Genomic DNA, 19,291 nt, shown 5'->3' with positions numbered 1-19,291 from the left:
AGCAAGCTTTCAGAAGCTCCTCCAAACTTCCCATTTACAGCCATATGTAGCGCTGACCCAGGGCACCTGGCCAAAATTAACTGAGTCACTCCAGACTCCTAAGAAGTCGGTGAAATAGGTGTGATGCTAATAACAGCCAGTTTCAGTAAACATTTACTGGCCAGCAGTATAATATATATTTACAAGCACTTTTCTTCGAATATTATAAAATTCCTCCCTCAAAACCCTTAACTTTGACTTCAGAAAGCGCTATCACTCCGTAAAACAAAAACTGCTCTGGGTATCTTACTCCTCATGAACTCACTACATCCACCATGAGGTGAATACAATCATTTTCAACCTTTTTCATGTGAGACTGGAAGGTCTAGAGAGGTTAAGTAGCAGCCTGGACCTCATGGCTCATACGTGGCAGGGCCTGGACTGGAAGCCTCATGCGTCTCCTGGTCCCTACCCCTAATTCTAGGCTCTTCTGCCTTCTGGTGAGCTGGTTCTCACCACCCATGATCTTATATATCTCTCCACATCAGGATGTTTCTTTTAGAGGTGTGAGTCCTGTAACTGGGCATGCATTGGTATTGTTCATGCAGGGAAGACATGCTGTTTTTGGGTAGAAATGCAGCTCTTTAAGACAGATCACGAAAATCCAAAGTTCAGAGTGTTCTTGACCGTTAGCACTCTTCTCACTTCATTGTTACCATCTCGAAGGTAAAAACCCTAGAGATAGGAGCCAAGTCCGATATGGGATCTCTTGGTTTACACTGTGCCTGGCACGGGGAATGTGGTCAATGGATCTCGGCTAGGGAAGCATCTAGAATACTTTCTAAATTAAACACTTAAGTAAAACACTAATCTACTATCTGCTTCGTGCAAGGGACCTATCAGACCCTCTTTGTTCTGAAATCTCCAATGCGAGACCACTGGGGAGCATTTCCACGGCCCTCTTCTGCCAGCCTGGCCCTGCTCCTTTTGCCCTTGAAGTTTTATCCCTGGAGCAGCCCTGCCCTTGTCTCTTCAGACCCTTTTTGGTCTGAAATCTGAAATGTTATTAATTACAGCTCAGAGGAAAATCCTCAAGGTCTAGTTCAGGCGAATGTTATGCTTCAACCAAAAAAGAATTGTAACCAATCACATTTTTATTAGTGTTAATTACCACGAATATAATAATAATATTAAAATAGAGCATATTTTAAAAATGCATCACAAACACACCCCTATTTAAAAGAGTTTTCAAAGATATTTGGGTGAAACCAGCTGCATCTGCATCATTACCTTTATTTTTTGTAAAATTCCCTACTTTATTTCACTTCATATTTCATTTTTAGTGTTTACAATTTCAGAAGTCCTCTAAAACCTCCTGAAACGTGTGGAGTAACTTTTTTCTTTTTTAAATAGCTTACACCAGTGGCTCTCGAGTCCTAGAGTGCTTCAGGAGCACCCGGAGGGCTTGCTAACATGCAGATCGCCAGACCCCCACGGACGTGCTGATCAGCAGGTCTGAGGCGACCTGGGAACCTGCCTTTCTACCAAGTTCCTGGGTGACGCTGAGGCTAATGGTCCAATGACCACCCTCTGGAAACCACTGGCTTAGAAGACACAGTTTTATCCCAAGTCATTTCGTTTTTCTGGTTAAAGACCATGCCCAAATCCCGATGAACAGAACATAATGTAATAGTTTATATATGACAGATACTACACAAATGCTAGCTTGATAATTGTAACTGAATGGATGCTTGTTCCAACCTGGCAGACACCCCCATGGGTCTCCAGAGAGGCCGGTTTACCAAGAGGTGACCCTGCCGTTGGCTCAAAGTTAAGGAGGGTGTCTTTTCTTTCTCTCCCCTTCCCCCATCCTTCAAATCCAGTGAGGTCTCCTCTATTACTATAGGTTCTTCATTAAGGGCCGTTGTTGGACCGGTCCTATGTATGAATCCAAGTTACAATCCCCTGTCTTTTAGTAAGCTTAACTGTACACCCAGCTGAGATGGCCGATGGAAGAAAGCCGGGAAGATACCTGGGGATCGACGGGTCTGAGCATGGGGGGTGTCCGAGCAGGCTGAACCCCGCTGATACTGAAGGACTCCGACCTCGGGGGCAGGTTGGGGTCAGAGATTCTGTTGGCAACCTTGTGAGGCATGGCCGGAGAACTCTGCCGGTTGAGCCTTGACCGCTCTTCCACCTAGAAGCAAAAAAAAAAAAAAAGAAAGGTGCTTCAGTGGGTAGATGGATGGAAGCTGTTTTGCCGCCTTGTAAGGATTCTCTGTAGTCACCTGCACAGCCATTTTTGGGTCCCTCTGATCAATTCATCTTCAGGGGCCCAAACTCTCCATACCCGCTCCACAGTCTTGAAAAAGCTCCTTTCTGTCAGAGTAGGCACTAGCTCAAAACACATGGACCTCACAAGCTGTCACCCTTTGCTCCCCGGTATCCTGTGCTATTTCAGTTAGCGGGGGGTTTGGGACCTGCTTAAGAGTTTACCTTGCACTGACTGGATATTCTCTGGCTGACGGGTCACAAAGCCATGGAGTCAGTGAGGGACATGGAGGGAACTGGGGTGGGCATTGAGACTGCTCGGGAAAGCAGAAAACTCCTCACAAGCTGACTCAGGCGGCAAGGGAGGGAAGACCACTCACCCTGCGTTTCCTCACAGGCCCTACTGACAGGCCAGCGGGTGTTTCAGGCGCTCTCTTAATGAGCAGACCTATCTTCTGACGGCCTATATTGTTTCCTTTCCCCCTCGTTAGGACCTTGTCTTTTCACTTGTCTCCCTGCTCTCTAAAATACACCTTTCCATTTCCAGCTGGACTCTGCTGCCTCACTCTGTCCCCTTCTTCCTCTTTGTCCCTGTGTGACATTCGTTCTCGCTTCAACCCCTCCCTTCTCCCCACTTCCAACCCTCTCTCTTCTGGGGCCACTTTATTTCCCTTGTCATCCCCTTTCCTGCTGAGTCTCTCAGCCCAAAGCAGGTAACTGATCAGAAGCATTCTGCAGGAAAGGCGCACGGTCCCAGGAATGCCCTTTTTTGTGGGGAAGATTCCCCTCAGTTCATGTCTGCAGCAGACAGATCATCACAGAGGCTATTTTCAAATGGAAATTCAGATAAACAAGATGTACACCACAAGGCATGATTTAAGACCTCTGACAACTTTAAGAGGTCTAGCCCTTTTCTTTCAATGCATCTCAGCCTGTCCTTTATTTCTTTCGGGTCAATTAGGCAGCTGTATTTTCCAAACCTGCAGGGCAGCCCACCCACCCTGACGACTCTTCAGTGTGGGCCTGAACACCCTTTGCTGTCTCACTGAGGAGGGTTCCAAGGGCCCATCCCAGAACACACACACACAGACCCAGACATATCTATGTGGAGCTCTTTATTCATTTCACGGCCTGAGTTGAAAGAAAAATTCAAAAGAGCTATTCTTTCCCATCCTTCCTATTCCATTTTGGATCTTTCTAGAGGCAGACTCAGTCTCATATACAGAATAAGTCTGTTCTGAAGCCCTCATACTAACTGCAAACATTTTAACATAATAAGGTATGCTGCAGAATAGAAAACTGTCCCACAGGGACGACTCAACATCTCCTCTCCCACCATGGCTGTGCAGGGTACCTACAATTGACATCCAGTTGACTTTGGTTTTGAAACTTCATGTCCCAGAAGCTTACCACACACCAAAGAGTGTTAGCTACCACGAGCCAGCCCTATAAACCAGAACATGTATACTTTGTGTGTGCGTGTGGGCAAAGTATTACATCAGCGGTAATTATTTGGCTGCTGCACTGAGCAAAAGAAATGAATAAAGCCAGTTCTGAGCTGAGACCAGAAAGAGAAAGTCCCACAAAGACAGTGGCAGATCAACTGAAAGCAAGCCATGCAATGTATTGCTTTTCTAAATACTAAATACTAGAAAAGAAAGTGACTATTTCCAGACCATGGGAATTGGTCAAATATTAGCCATTTTCTTATTTTCGTGGAAGATCGTTAATAGATAAATGCCATGTACAGGCACCTCTCACCATCCAAACTCCGAGATTCCAAGCCATTTGCTGTCTGAGCTAAGGAACCCAAGAGATTCAGACACATTTTCAGATAAATATCTGGCTTTCCAAACCATAGGCACCTGTTACCCAACAGTCAGGAACCAAATGTATTCAGAGTGAAGACTATTTGCCATTATTATTTTTTTAAGCTGTAAAATACACTCAGTTTTAAACATACAGAGACAGCATATTAAGAACAGCACTAGAAAAAGTCTGCCTTGAGGGGATGGAGTCGAAAAAGACTCCATCTTGAGCAAAGAAATCATAGAGTTCTTTTGGCAATAGCCAGCAGCAAGGTTCCAGTAAACGAGGTATTCTTACCACAGGCCACATGGGCTGTCATGGGAAATGAACAGGGCAGAAAAGTGAGGGGCTGACTTTTATAGGCAGTTAATGGGTTTGATTAGTTGTGAACTATTACTAATCTCTCTCTAGTAAAGTTCCTTATGCCTTCTATTAGGTGGTTTGCATACGAAAACCTACCCTTGGTATGTGTCAGGCTGTACCATCCTAAACTACATGGTATAGATAATCTACGGTTATACTGTGCAAATTATTTCAGGATGATTCAGTCTGGTGAGATTTCCTGGGTTGAAGCTTGTCCAGAGAAGTCTGAAAATCTATGAGAAAGGTGTAATAATGAGCCATTTGGCTATATACTTTGTCTCAAGAGAACCTTGTCCTAAGGTTTTCAGGAAGAAAATGCTGCCCATTGTTTCTGCACCAAAGGAACAGCATGAGGACTGGAGCAAAGATATCAAATCAAACACCCAACTATCAGACAAAGAAAGGAGAAGCTAGGTGGTGTATCTAGGTTCAAGCCCCTTCTGATTAATTTGGTAGTGGGCAAAGGCCTGTCTCCTGATTCACCATATCTTATTCTAATAATTGAAAAGGAGATGGATATGTGAGTTAGACCAAAATAAATAAATTAATTAATTTTAAAAAGAGTGTTTTGTTTTTCACCCAGAATAAGGATATATGTGATTCAACACTGCAGTACAATGAAGATATGTTTTCATTTGCCTCGTGTGATACTAAAAATAAATCTATGAACTGAGCCTCTACTCTAATATCCTGCCCCAAGGAGATGTCAAATGTCAGAGTATCACCAAAAAAGAATGTTCTAGTAGCAAGAGACACAGAGTCTCAAGGTGCTGGACCATGACAACAAAAGATACCGGTTATGAAGGATTGCAAACTTGAAGGGATTATCAGTGAACACAGAGAACAAGATTAGGAGAGACTGATCAGTTTTAGTACAAAACCATTTTTTTTCTCATTAAAATGATGGTTTTAACATCAAAACTAAAATTTGGAGAGATTTTGATCACCTCAGCAGAAATGTTTTCCTATGTGTTGCTGCATTACAGGGAGACAAAAGAAACATAACTGTGGTCTCAGAAATAAAATTCTGCTCCAGACATGGCTGTGTTGTCCATGGGGTTCTACAGAAGTGATGTCTAAGGCCTCTGAGACACATAAAGGCTATCTAAACACAGAAGACCTGAAAATAAATTTGTTGATTACAGGACTTCAAAAAATTTCTCAAAATAAATACAAATATGGTTAAACATGTATAAAAGGAAACACAGCAATGTCAATCGTTAAATTAGTTTGTATGTTGACAACAATTCATTGCTTACAATGTCTCACTTAGCAATAATGAATAAAAGCTGCTGAGAGAAAAATCTCAGAACAAAATTATAGCAGTAATTTTTTAGATGTTGACAGCAAAAATATATTTACGACGTCATATGGGTGCATTTTTATAATATTTTATATGATGCAGCATATGAGGGGTCCATGAAAGGCTAGAAGGCTTTACTTAAAAGCTTATTTATACATGGTGAATTAAACACACATCATATGGGAATTCCTTTTCTTCCAACTGAACAACTGATGTTTTTGTTTTTACTGGCAATGTTGGAGAAAGAGAAAGAAGTCAATAAATAACATTTAGGTACTCACTCGACCTTTAGGACCCTGCAGTCACTCTGGTCACATAAAGAGCTGTGTCATATTGTTCTTTGGCAAAACCGCAGGAGCAGGAGCAGATGCAGGCCAAGACTGGGGACATGCCTTCTCTGAGGCACCTCTGAGAATAGGGGACACACTCATTCACGTGAAATGCTTAAAATGGAATTTCATCTGAAGTCAAAAGCCTGGACCACTTATCCAGAGAAGAGCAGAGAGGTCTTCCTGGGGATGGAGCACGTAACTTAAAAATAATAAGGCAAAGCTTTCCCACTCAGATGGGAAATGAAGACGTGTATGTGTATCACCGGGTGGATGGGGGTCGGGGAGACGGGGCTCCATGCGGACTGCCCTTGTGAAATCCAAACCAGAAACAACAGACGCTTACTTCTTATGGGGGACAGTGGCCTCGAAACAAAACAAGATTGTGTTGAAGACTAGATTTCATGTGTATCTGTACAGCGTTTATCATTTCAATGGCACATTTGCAGACAGGAGCGCCCAGAGGCATTCCTGAAAGGGAATGCAAGCTGAGCCTCAGGAAAGCTCCAAGACTCCTCCCAGGTCACCTAGTCGAGAGGTGGAAGAACTTGAACTCAAACTCCTTAACTCCTTTCCAGTTCTCTCTTAGGCCAGCTCAAAAGAGAGCGAAGCAGAAACTGAGCAAAGAAGGGAGCAGAGCCAAACACTCTCTAAGTGGTAATTGGGGACCTCATCTGTAAAATGACTCATATAAAAAGGGGGAAAAAAAACATATCAGTGTAGAGTAGGGGAAACCAACTGGAGGAGTTCTTCCATACAGAGATTGCAGAGTCCAGTGGGCTGACGAGATATAAAGAGACATCTTGGCTCATTGTTTGCCAAATAAAACCATGACCAGATGACTGGAATGTATCAGGGAGTAAGAACATGATGGAGTGTTGAAAAAAACTAAAATACAATCTCATACAGTATTCATGGAGAAGGAACATTCTGTCACGGCTGTGTGTGGAAGAAAATTTGAAAAAATATAGGGAGGGGGCGCATACCCAATCACTGCCAGGCCCAATCACATGTCATTTGAAGGAAAGGAATCTGCTCCATTATAAGCAAAAGGTATTATAAGAAAAGGAATCACTATCTTTCAAAAAGTGGAGGAAAAAAAAAAGACCTTCAGTTTTTGCAGATGTTCAACAGAATATCATACTGATGTTTTTACAGAAACAAATCGGACTTCCATCCCAATCCAGGAATGGTTGAGAACTTGTAAGGGGTGAAAATGCTGCCACCCATCCTTTTAATAGAGACAGGAAAGCTTCTCTCTGGCCGGAATCTGAATATCCCAATCAATGTGACCATCGGGAAAGATAGAATACTCTGCAAATGGAGAGAGGGAGGAGCTCAGCAAGATTTGCAAATGACTGAGTATTTTCATTCTTCTTATTACATCCAACAATTTAATGAGAAAGTGAGTGTCAAATGCGATGATGACTTATGTTTTACACAATGAAGCAACAAAATCACTAAGGGTGGGGCATGATAACATTATCCCAGCTAATGAAATACTGTCAATTTGAAAAAAGGAAGAGAAATAAGGGGATGAAAAAATAACTGAGGAGGGACAAACCATCTTGGGGAGGAGGGAGAGAGCTGAGTTAGAAGACAAATATGGCGCAAGTTAGAGGCTGCTAGGGGAGGAGACGGCTGTGGGGGTGTCTCAAGAGCACTGGGGGCAAGAAAGATCTGGACCCTGTATCACAGGAGCCTGTGGCATGCCCACGGCTGCCCATTCCTCCCTGGCAAGGATAATGTCCATTTTATACCCCGGTAGAGGACACATTTGAAAAAGAAAGGGTACCTTTTATTCTAACTCCTGAAGAGAGCTTGACTCAGGTTCTTATTCTTGGTTGATGATTTAGAGATGGCTGGGCTCAAAATTCTGTCTGTCTCTAAAGATCTGAAATGAATTTTGCCGTCTAGCTACTTTCAGCTCCATCTACCTCCCTACTGTAGGAAAGAAACCTTTAAATAGAGCTCAGGAAGTGCATACATTGCTACGACAAGTATTAAAAGGTCAAGAAGATAAGGATCCTCACACCCAGTTTTATTCCCATTTTAAGAAGTGGGTGTTAAGAAAATGATGAATCAAACCAAAGCAGACAATTATTTGTTCTTATTTGTACACGAGTCACTTCGATCCCAGATTTAGCACCGTCACTCATTCTGTGATCTAAATGGTTCATCTCTCTTCTAAAATATGAACACCCACTCTTTTAAGACTTGGGAATGGCTTCGTGAATAGATTGGTTAGTTGGAAGCTGGATTACGTTAACCATGCCCAGGAGGATAGGACTAAATATGATTAGTTCCCCCATATGTCCAGAACTGCACGAAGCCCAAAGAAGAGTGCCAGCTGCTAGTAAGCCAGGGACCTTGGAAGATGTCACCCACCAGAGGTGGCCCAGCTTTATGATGGCCAGGGAGCCTCACATCGGGAGTGCTTGCTGACACAGTTGGGTTGTTTGCACGCCCAACTGCTGTGTTTCTTTCACTGCTAGGAGCCTGGCCAGGGAGCAGAGGGGAATTAGAAGGTCTAGAAAACCATCTTGCTGGCATCTGCAAAGACTGGCCCCCAGGAATGCCATGGCTTCTGAGAGCTCGGGAACCGTGAACTAGTTCTGAACAGAGAGGATAGGCCAGGACACTTAGTGAGGAGGACAAAGAGTAACTCGGTAACAGTGGAGTCAGAGTGATCAAGTTCACATGAGAACGTGCGGGGGAGAGGTGGAAGGAAGGACGTGGGAACTGCTCCAGGCTTCTCCCCGTTTTCTGGTACATTTGCATGTGCGGGAGCTGCACAGGGGAAAGGAGGAATTCTGGGATGCTCTGCAGAGAATCACGGTCTTCTCCAATGAGCTCTGTAGGTGTCCCTCTCCTAAATCCATGCTTGGGGCTGGGAACACGGAGGGCCATGGGGTCATGCATCAAGAAGAGGTCATTCAGCGATACAGCAGTTCTCAGAGGCGTCGGGGTGCCTGGAAGGATGCATGCATTCGTGCCCCTCCAGCCACGAGGTCCACAGGGGTCTCTAAGGCCCTCCTTACTTGCAGTGATGGACAACTTGGGGCTTGTCACTTTGAAGATGTTGGGAGAGGACACACAAATGACCTCAGATCCTAACTCCTGAGTTGGACTACATCCTTGGGAGCGAGATCGCCTAGGGGATCTCACTGCGGTCCTCGAGGCTTCCTGAGCCTTCAGCTGTTCTTCAAGACCAACTCTACTAGGACAAGCAGGTCCACCTTTCTTCCATGAGTGAGGCTCCAGCAGGAGTCTTGATCTGGAATCATTAATTTCTGCAGGTGCTCCTGGCATTGGCTTAGTGGAGCCTAGTTTTCCAGCCTTCTGAACACCTGCCGTGATCAGGAGCTGTGAGGGTGGCTTAGCTGAGGGTTTCAACTTGGCAGGGCTAGAAAATGGTTTAGCAGTGGTGGATGGTGGCACACCTCTGCCAGCCAGGACACACCTCAGCTGCTGTCTAACAGCAGAGGGATTCTGCTTAGCTGGAAGAACAGGTGGGTTATTAAAGGGTCGGTGCCGTACCTGGGAGTAGGATCACAAAAATGAATTATTGATCTAAGAGAAAGAGGCAGCTGTTACAGACATAGGTAAATACAAATCATCTTTATAGACTCTAAAGGAAAGTGATCAAAAACATTCTTTATGTGAGATCAAATGATTTTCTCTACAGATTCCGTTTTTTAAGTTGTAAAAGAAAAAGGTTTGAATTTTGCAAAAATAGCACATGATCATTAGAAAAGATTTAAACAATATGTAAGAATACAAAAAAGCTTAAAGAACACACCCTGTGGTTCCACTGCCCTTTCAGCAATCATCATTAACCTTAGCGCAACATGGTTTCAAGCATTTTCTATATGTACATAAAAGAGAATAAAAAATTCAAAAAGAAACATTCTTGTAAAAATAGGATCTTATGTAAGAAATCTAGTTCTGGTAAGACTGTAGTCTAGATAACTTGAAATAAGCTCTGACTATAAATACCTGAAGACACTAGAACAAAATACAAAATAACACAAACATCCTCTTAAATGACTAGCTATGCTCACAAGAAAATAAAGGAAATCACTGGGTGCCACAAACCATGACAGAGCAGAAAATCAAGCTGTTATGCACACGAGCTGACACAGTGACTCCTAGGAGGGTGATTAATCTTGGCTGATTTGGTTTCTTTGCTTTGCCCACCTTTTTTCCTACCACCCAGATAGTTTTTAATTAGATATTTAAAACAGCTTGCCACAAAGCCACGTTCTTGAAAATGTGTCCTCACTCTAGTAGCTGATTTGCAAAAGAAAACAAACAAAACAAACCCTACAAATGACCTCTGATCCTGGAAGTGGTTACCACAACCACTGGTCTGAGACCAACTGTGCGTCCCTTCGCACCACAACAGAACAAGCAAGTGTCAGGGACAGTGCTAATGATCACTTTCAGGGTCTAGGTATGGACAGGAAAGGATTCTACCTCAAATTCCCTAAGTCTTTATTAAATCACATTCTTTCAAGGGGAAGTCACCAAAAGTCCTCAAGCCACAAACTCATTTGGATACCTATGAGAAAAATGATTTTTTAACTTCCTGTTATTACTTACAAAAATCCCTTATAACCACTTAAAAAAAAAAAATCAATCCCTGAAAAACAAAAACCACTAATGGATTAAGGTGCCTTGTCAATTCTCTACAGAAATAACCTTATGGCTCTTCTAAAAACAAAGCATGCACTTCTTAAGATGAATTGTTTTCCAGTTGTGAAGCACTAGTTTAATTCTCTGCTTCTACTGGGTGACGTTACTAGAGCCACCAGGCTGGCCAATAGGACGTGGCTACACTTGCTAGCTCACTTACCTCCTTGGCCCATGCTGGTTTCTCACTAGGACTCATCCCTTCTTTGTAATGGTACAGTGGCTTCTTCTCCACCGGCCTCTGCTCCTGCCGCTGATGCTGGAGAGACACCAAGTAGTCTCTCTCTTGCTTTAGCTGTCTCTGCAGTCTTTCTGCTTGTCTCTGTTCTTCCAATTGTTTGCGCTTATATTCCTACCCGGACCAGAAAAGAAAAGCAAAGGAAAAGCCAGATCACCATATGGAAACCACTGGCTGACACTGGAGAAACATGCAATGTTGCCAAAAGAGATGATAACGAGAAAAGCCAACAGAACCACCAAAGGATGTCAGGACATGCCACAGAGACAGGCTATGGCCGGGGCTAGCATTTCCTGAAAACACTATTGCTTTAATGGCAATCTCTACAGAACACTACCCCTTGCCAACTGACTTGTCCCTGACTGGGGGCCAAGAAAGTAGCAATAATGAGGACATTTGGATGGTCAGCGCCCAAGCCCTCTAAGGAGCCATCCACTTCCTGGTTTAGTAATTAAACTATTCAAACATGTCCAGTTAAGTACAAAACTAAATAAGTAGCTACAGATACTGCTCAAATCATCTTGTGTTTCACAAAACTTGGACCAACAAAGGTCATTAGCAACTGTATGCACAGGCTAAAAAATAACATAGTGCCACTGAATAAGAAGTTCAGTTAAAAAAAAATGTATCAAGCAGCTCATTTGGAGAGCAGGGCGATAATAATAAAAAAGTACTTGACGAGGAAGCCGCGTGAGCAGGGAACACAAAATGTTCCCATTATAAGGGTAAAGCTAATAGTCTGCAAATGAAATATGACTGCAGAGCTGAGTGGGTTCTTACAGAAGAGGTGTATTTCGCTGTGATTGTATTCCAGCATGTTGCAAATGACCTTAAAAATTACTCTGCAATAAACATAGTGGGTCTCGAAACATAGTGGGTCTCGAAATGACAGCCTGAACTTGTCATAAGCCTGGATTCCTGCTAAAGTTTCACAAAGAGACTGAGTTACTAAAGAATGCATGACAAGGGTCTCCAAGGTATTCAGATGGCCAACTAGGTCAGGAAGTGCATTGGGTTTCCACAAGACTTTTGAGGTCCAGGAGGCTTGGAGGATCCCCCCCTTGTGGGCTGGCATGTGAGGGGGACACAGGTAGGGACACACACACACACACACAGGATGAACGCAGAGCAGGTGGCTGGCCCTCTGCTTTCCCATTACCAGAAGTAGAGCTTGTTCATGCAGTAGCTGCTGCTGCAAGATCTCTAACTGTCTCTGCTCCTCCTCTAACTGTCGCCTGATGTACTCCTGGAGAGGCAGGCAGCAGAGCATTCAGAGGAACACAAAGAGAGAAAGAGAGAGAAAAAGAACCGGTAATTTCTTTGAGGTGACAAGTGCTGCCCTGCCAAGTAAAGTGAGGAAGGAAGGAGGGAAAAAACAACAACAACAAAATGCCCAGACAACCCCTCACCAAACAGGAAAAGCACCGAAGCAAAAGCATTTCAATGCAGTCAAAAGCACATAGTCCTCCACCTGCGACAGCCGACGGAGGGGCTCGGGGCTTTGCTGTGACTGTACGGTTTTCGTAAACCCAGCTACATTTTAAAGCTCTTCATTGCAGGTTCCCTCTTTATGGGCCACCCGGAAGTCACAATGCCATCAAGGTCAGAGGCTCCTGTGCAAGCAGCAGGAATAGAGTAACTGTGGAAGGCCGGCATGCGCGGTCTCTGTAAGGGCCCCGCCCTCCACCCTGCAGCGCGCCACCGCCGCGCGGTCAGAATGCGGTTCTACCCAAGACGGAGGAGGGACGGGACTCCGGAGACCGAGGAGCAGAAAAGCCCTTCGGAAGCAATGAAAGAGGACCATGTGGCTCATTTACCATGCTTCAGTGCTACCTTCAAAGTAGATACCCAGGGTCGGGAGAACCCAAAGATCAAGGTGTGCAGGGGACTTTGGCCTGGGCAGGAAGCGAGGCTCAACGAGTGGGCATTGCCAAGGGCTGTGCGTTTGACTTCTTGAATAGGTGAGAAGAGCAGCTTGAGAAAGAGTAAAAACCCGCTTTAACTGAGCAGTCCTAAGAGACGGTGACCCACACCCCAGGGACGGTCAACTGGCGCTGGAGCTCCCGCTGGGGCCAACTGTGGGCTCCGGGCCCCGCTGTACCTGCTCGTGCTCCGCGCGCCTCCTCTCCTCCTCCCGGCGCATCTGCTCCTCGTAGTGCCGGCGCTGCTCTCTCTCCTGCTGCTTCCGCAGCTCCTTCTCCCGCCGTTGTTGCTGTGGGGCCACAAGCAGACAACCATGAAGGAAGCGGGGGCTGGTGCGGGGGTGTGGGGAAAGCCGCAGGGAGGGCTGCTGAACCGCAGACCTCCGCCCTTCTCCATAGCTGCCTATACGCCTGAGGGCTCTGTCTTGTGCTCTTGGGGGACTTGCTGGCCAGGATGGGGGTGAGGGGCGCGCAGGGAGCAATTCAGGCACGCAAATACCCTGTCCTTCCCCGTGCAAGTAGACTCCCCAGGTTTGCCTCCTCCCAAGAAGTCCCTGTTGCTAGGTGCGTTCTCCCTGTTGGCTGACCCTGGTACATCATCAGACCCTTTACGACAGACTATGGGTTTTAAAATGTTTCCAGTGCTCATGCCAGCCACTCTTTTCGACGCCAGTTAGGGCAAACATTTCACAGAGAAGAGAAAGCAAAATCCACAGAAATGAAGTGACACCTTCAAGGCCCTACAGTAACTAATGGCTGAGAGTACAATAGAATTCTTTGTCCTTGACCCTGTCCATTACCCTATCCCATATCTCATGCTGCCTTTATCTTCCAGTTTTTACACTTGTATCAATTTCGACTTCTCATTCAAGTAAGACCCTTAAGCTCATTGTCATCATCTCCTACACTCACCAGCCCGCCGACAGGGACAGTGTGGTAAGCACCTTTCATGCTTTATCTTATTTAATCCTCACAAAAATCTGCTGACGTAGATATTATCACCCCCATTTTATATGAGAAAACTGAAGCATGCAGAGATTAAGCAGTTGTCAAAGGTCATCCTCATGTGCAAGGTCATGCCCCAGTAAGTAGTGGCAGCGCAGTCTGAACTCAGTCATTCCAGAAGATGAAGAGGCAACAGGAGCCATAGAGAGATCACAGATTAATTTAGCACTTCGTGATGCTCTCAGAAAAGGAGAACATCTTAGGAATAATGACAGGAACGAACGTTTCTCAGTGGGACAGGTTAGTTCCCCAATCCAGGGAGCATCTGGAATGTGCAAGGGCATGGGGGAGTTTTTCTAGTGGTCTCTGTGACTGGAGGCCATGACTGGCACATAGTACAAGGGGCCAGGGATGCTGAACATCCTGTAAGGCTCAGGACAGTCACATGTCAGACTGTTTTCCTATACCACAGGCCCTTAGTGGTCCTTCTGAGAAGTGCCAAAGCCCTTGGTGTCAGAGCCCTGTACCAACATTAGGATTTCTTCTTCCTCCAATATGAGGTTTGGGGGAACCTCTCAGGGGGGTCCATTCCCCTTTAACATTCTCAACAGCTCTTCCCTGCCTGGCTGAGAAAACAGGAGTTATCCAAAAGAGCATGGGTTGTGACTAAATCACCCTGACGGCTAGCTTTCTGCAAACAGGGAAAGAGCCTTCTAGGACAAAAGCTCTCGTCACAGCCCCAGTTAATCAGGCAGAAGTTCAAAACTCCAAAGAAGCCCACAGATGAGGTGGACTTCCTAATGCGGCTCCTGCCTACAATCTGCCAGACTTGCTGTCTTCCAGTGACCACTGAGTCTTTGAGATAAGCTACATATTTTGAAGACTCAATATCTATCGCTTCCAGATCAACAATTTTTTGTTCTCCTTAGATTGTGGGTGACAGGGAACCACTGGAGGACTTTCTGTAGTCAAATGCTATGACCAAGACTTGCATTTTCAAGGGGGCTCCTGACAGCCACGAGGCAGGGCAGGAGGAAGTCGGGGGGGTGGGGATTAGAAGCCTAAGTGCAATGCCGGGCCATTCTATGGGTGCATGCAGAACACGACAGGGCGTCAGTGAGTTAAGCAGAGGCAGTGGGAGAGTCCATGTTCACGGTCGCTGCTGAGAATAGAGACACAGACAAAAGGAAGGCGGACTAAAAGCTCTCCAGATTTCCAGCTCTTCCAACAGGACTGGAGTGGATGCCAACTTAGAAGTAGATATTAGAATTAGGCCAAAATCAAATAGGCAGGATTTGGGGACTATGGGGCTTGAGAGGGTGAGTGAAGTTCCTGGCCAAGGAGCAGAGCAGACGGTTTGAAGCAAAAGAAGAAAAGCAGGTTTAGGGAAAGGAATGAGGGTTATATTGAGGGATGGGAATGGGTCAAGCTCCAGACGTGTAATTATTTGTTTTCCTGAAAAATAATCCAGGAAGATGCGAGTAGAAAACATTATCAAAGGAACTGACTGAATAATTTGGATTATAGACCCAAAACAGAGATCTTTCCAACATGCAACCCAAGTGAATCAATGCCAGCACAGAGAGTAAAATAATTATGTGTATAGATCTGGCTCCTGGCAGGAACTAGCCCTACTTTAGCTAACATTTCAAGTTTTTGACTCCCATGTGGGTCTCTTTCTTGGCTAAATAAATAAATAAATAAATAATTATCGTCATCAAGGCTTTTTGAAGATTTAGCTGCTTTTTATGTGAAGGATTTGTACATTTTCAACCCCTTTGCTGGGAATCAATAGTGTTTTATAATTACATGCCACTCAGTTCCTTGTGCAAGGTGTACACAGTATTGATTGCAACTCAGGAGGGTCCTGTAGTTCCTGAGAAAGACACTCAGAAGTGACTAATAATTAATAATGATCTCACTCAGATCAGCTGCCGTGAATGCATGGAGGCATCTGCCAGGGCTTTGGCTCCTGTGGTGAGGCTGGAAAAATAAATCACTTCCCCAACCTTCTGAGGGCACCTTGCCAATTTCCAGCTGCTGTTGTTTCAATGTCAATGTCTTTCATGGAAAAAAATCTTTGCTCTCTTTCCTCCTGGGCACGGAGCTGTCTCACGGGACATACCAAAACATGTCAGAGAAAGACCAAGTCCCCGACCTCAAGCAGACACCTCTACAAAGCTCTGATGACTCTTGCTAGGAGGTAAGGCCTGCGCTTGATTCCTGTTGGACCTATAGTTCCTCCTGTGGGGCAGGGCACCTGGCGGGGACACAGGATTTTTTTGAACTGAATCAAGTTAAGAGACTTGAGGTAAAAGAACACAACACAGTATCTTAAATCTCTTTGGAAGCATTTGCTGTTTTCTCAATCCTAGGCACCTTGTGCCTTAAATTCTGGTTATCTGAATATGTCTTACCTACTCTACAAGCTATTTGTGGGCAAGGTCTCTGTTCCACTCCTCTTTTTCTCTTCCACTAAACCCCAGTAAATCCCTGATACCATTGGTATTTGTTGCATTCAATATGGTCAACTGTGTAGAGAGAAGAGGAGAAAGGCTGGCAGAACCTCAGACCACCCCTCCACCCTTTTATGCCTCTCTCAGACAGCCCTCTGGCCCCCAATGTTCTTTAGGCTGCACATAAACAAGGCTTGAGAGTATTTTTCTAATCAGAGATCCACCAATGACTGGCATTGGCATGGCATTGATTTGCCATCTAAAAGAAAGGTACGAAGATAAAAGAAGGGAATAAGTCTAAGCATTTGTAAATTTCATGTAAATTATACATACAGATGATGGTGGTCTTGTTGCCACAAAGGAACGGCTTAAACCAACTACCCTAAAACTTATGGCCGATGCCCCACCTTTACTGAACTGTCTAGAAGTATATTTTCATCTACATCTTCACAAGTTCTCTCACTTAAAATTAGATATTCAATGGGTTCTTATAATTTTCTTAATCTTTTTTGCTGGTTGGGGGATGATTGATAATACCCACTCTCAAAATTTTCCATGCCTATTGGAGTAGGTCACTGGGGTCTTCCTCTGGCTTCTGTGGATGTTCCGAAAGAGTACTTTTGTTTAGAGAAGTTTGGGCTCTGCCCTAGGGTGTTCCCCTCAGGCTAGGTCCAGGGGGAGGCTGTTTGAATGTACTTCAAGTAGGTGAACTGGTGAGTTTATCCAAATGAAATAATCCCATTCCCTTGCTCAGGGGACCCTCAAAGGTTATACATTTATCCCAAACTGATGATGCAGAATTTTGGCTCTTCAAATTCTTGCAGGAGAATATCACCTTAACTCTTAAGTATTCAATTCTTCTGAAAGTTGTAACTGATATTCCTCATGGCTGATTGTCATACAGGCCATGGTGTTGCTCTTTCTTTCCTTTTGTTTCTTTAAATGCTCCTTTTAGAAAATTTAACCAGCAGAAAAGTGTGAACTCCACTAGGGTGCTCTGGCTCCTGTAGAAGTGACTCTGATGAACTGTCAGGCCATAGGCTGCACTTTACAATGTTATCAGGACTGCCACATAGAGCTAAGCACTGTGTCTGTGGGAAGAACATCACCACAAACATTAGTCACAGCACGACTCAGCTACTGCTAGAAAAGGGCACAGGTTCTCAATTATCTCAGAATGCTTGCCTGAGTAACAAAGTTACTTGAAGGCGATGGACAACACAAATCTCAAACCACTCGAGTCTGCCTCTTTTCTTAGTTGCTGGGGTGCTCAGAGTCTGTCACCTTCAGGCACCTGCACCAGGCACTGTGCTGGGCAGGCATTTTGTGAACTGACCCTACCCTGGCTTTGTCTTGTTTCCTCTTCTGCTTTATAGTCCCTTCTCCTTAATTTTCTTTTTTACAAATTTTTTAGTTGCTATATTAATCTTTGTTAGCCACTTTGTCCTTTTTTTGGAATAAAGCAAAATCATAAGGAAGGGTGTACACAAACAAACAAACAACAGATCTTGGCTCCACAGATTTCAAAACCTCAAAACCTCCCTTAGAAAGATCAAAATGAGATAAACAAGAAATTGTAGGCTTGTGATTTGGTTCTTGGGTTAAGAAGGTGGCACCTCTGTTGGTGTTTCCTGAGCAAGTGGTTCAAGTTGTTTTTATAGCTGTGGGGGTCCATGTGCTCTGATCCCACCATGCCCTCTCACTGAAGGGTTGTCTAAGTGAGCAATGGTGGCCCATGTAGAACTGTCTGGGACCAAAAGGGAAACAACACAGTCTCCTTTCTAATCGAAAAGATCTTACCATGCACCCGAGCCAACGTGGCTAAACGCAGCTCACCCATCATTCAAGGAAATGTAATCTTTTGGGGGAAAAAAGTACAGGAATATAATCTGTATGTATGGCATTATTTTGACCAAAAAAAGTACTGCATCATAGATCATTCTAATTAGAGCCTCACGTTAGCTCTGTCAGGTAAGTGAAGCAGATGTCATTTTCTTTATTTTCCCTTCCAGACTCTCAAGAAGGTTCATTGCCTTGTCAATGGCCACATGCTAGGTTAAGGGAAAATCAGGAAATGAATACAAATCATCATATCCTACCTCCATCTGTATTTCCTTCAATATCCCTAAGAGATTCCAGATAGGATCCTTGGCTGCTTTTTCTACTTACTGAATGTTCAGACTGAATCTGAATCTTGTTCTCATGACATTCTGGTAGATTTGGGGGCTCTGGGTCTATCTGTTTTATACATTACATTTTCCACCTACAGACTGAGAGGTAACACCTACGTTTGAGAATGAATGTCCTATAGCTGCGGTGACATGTCACTGGGAGAGGAGGGGAAAGGTAAGAGAGGCTTTAGGGCTTGGGGAAAGAACACTGGGTCAGAAAGAGTAAGACCATGTGCCAGTTGTGCTCTGCCACCAAAACCAACATTTAGACCACAGACTCAATAACTATTTGTTTAACATGAGCAAATGTTGCATGACTTTGAGTAAGTCACCTTAACTCAAACTTCAGCCCAGGAGCAGATTAGGGGATCACACAAGTCTGTTTCATCTGAGTCTAAGCAAGGGTGTGCTGGCAAAAATCTAACTAACAACTCAGAACAGGAAGTGAAACAGAGCAGAAATCTGGTTTGCTTTTGGACAGCTCCACTTGCTTTTTCAATCTGGGTGATTCCACCTGGAAGTGGTGGACCCCAGTGACTGTGGAAGACCTGAGTTGGCCTCCAGAGAACAGGCCAGCAACTGTCACGGGATCCAGTTGGGCTCCTTGGCAAGTCCCTCCAACCATCCCCTCCCTCTCTGTTCAAAGACAGAATGAAAGGACCCACTGTGGTCTTTTGAATCTACAGCACAGCACACATGCCTCTCACTTAAACAGGATTCTTCTGTACAAGCTTTACATCAGCTGTAAGGAGAGGTGTGCAAGCTCTTGGGCCTTCCGTTCACCCATTTTAACGTCTGCTCATGTTTCAG

The 19,291-nt window shown here is 44.6% G+C and overlaps 1 protein-coding gene across 5 annotated transcripts in view; it reads right to left on the bottom strand.

Annotated features, from left to right (window-relative positions):
• TNIK (TRAF2 and NCK interacting kinase) overlaps positions 1 to 19,291 on the bottom strand; it is a 380,511-nt gene that overhangs the window by 59,781 nt on the left and 301,439 nt on the right. For 2 of the 5 annotated variants that reach the window (XM_059163479.1, XM_059163480.1), the window contains exons 13-16: positions 13,089 to 13,199; positions 12,147 to 12,233; positions 10,913 to 11,101; positions 2,012 to 2,176 (exon numbers count right to left, since the gene is read on the bottom strand). In XM_059163479.1, coding sequence (XP_059019462.1) covers positions 2,012 to 2,176; positions 10,913 to 11,101; positions 12,147 to 12,233; positions 13,089 to 13,199 — 552 coding nt within the window. The remainder of the gene's footprint in view (positions 1 to 2,011; positions 2,177 to 10,912; positions 11,102 to 12,146; positions 12,234 to 13,088; positions 13,200 to 19,291) is intronic. The other 3 variants (XM_059163481.1, XM_059163482.1, XM_059163483.1) reach the window with 2 other exon arrangements.

Source organism: Mustela lutreola, chromosome 2 (genome assembly GCF_030435805.1).
Source record: "Mustela lutreola isolate mMusLut2 chromosome 2, mMusLut2.pri, whole genome shotgun sequence".
In the NCBI taxonomy this organism is placed as follows: Eukaryota; Metazoa; Chordata; class Mammalia; order Carnivora; family Mustelidae; genus Mustela; species Mustela lutreola.
The sequence above is the reverse complement of the archived record's forward strand: the minus strand, read 5'-3'. Positions and strand labels throughout refer to the sequence as shown.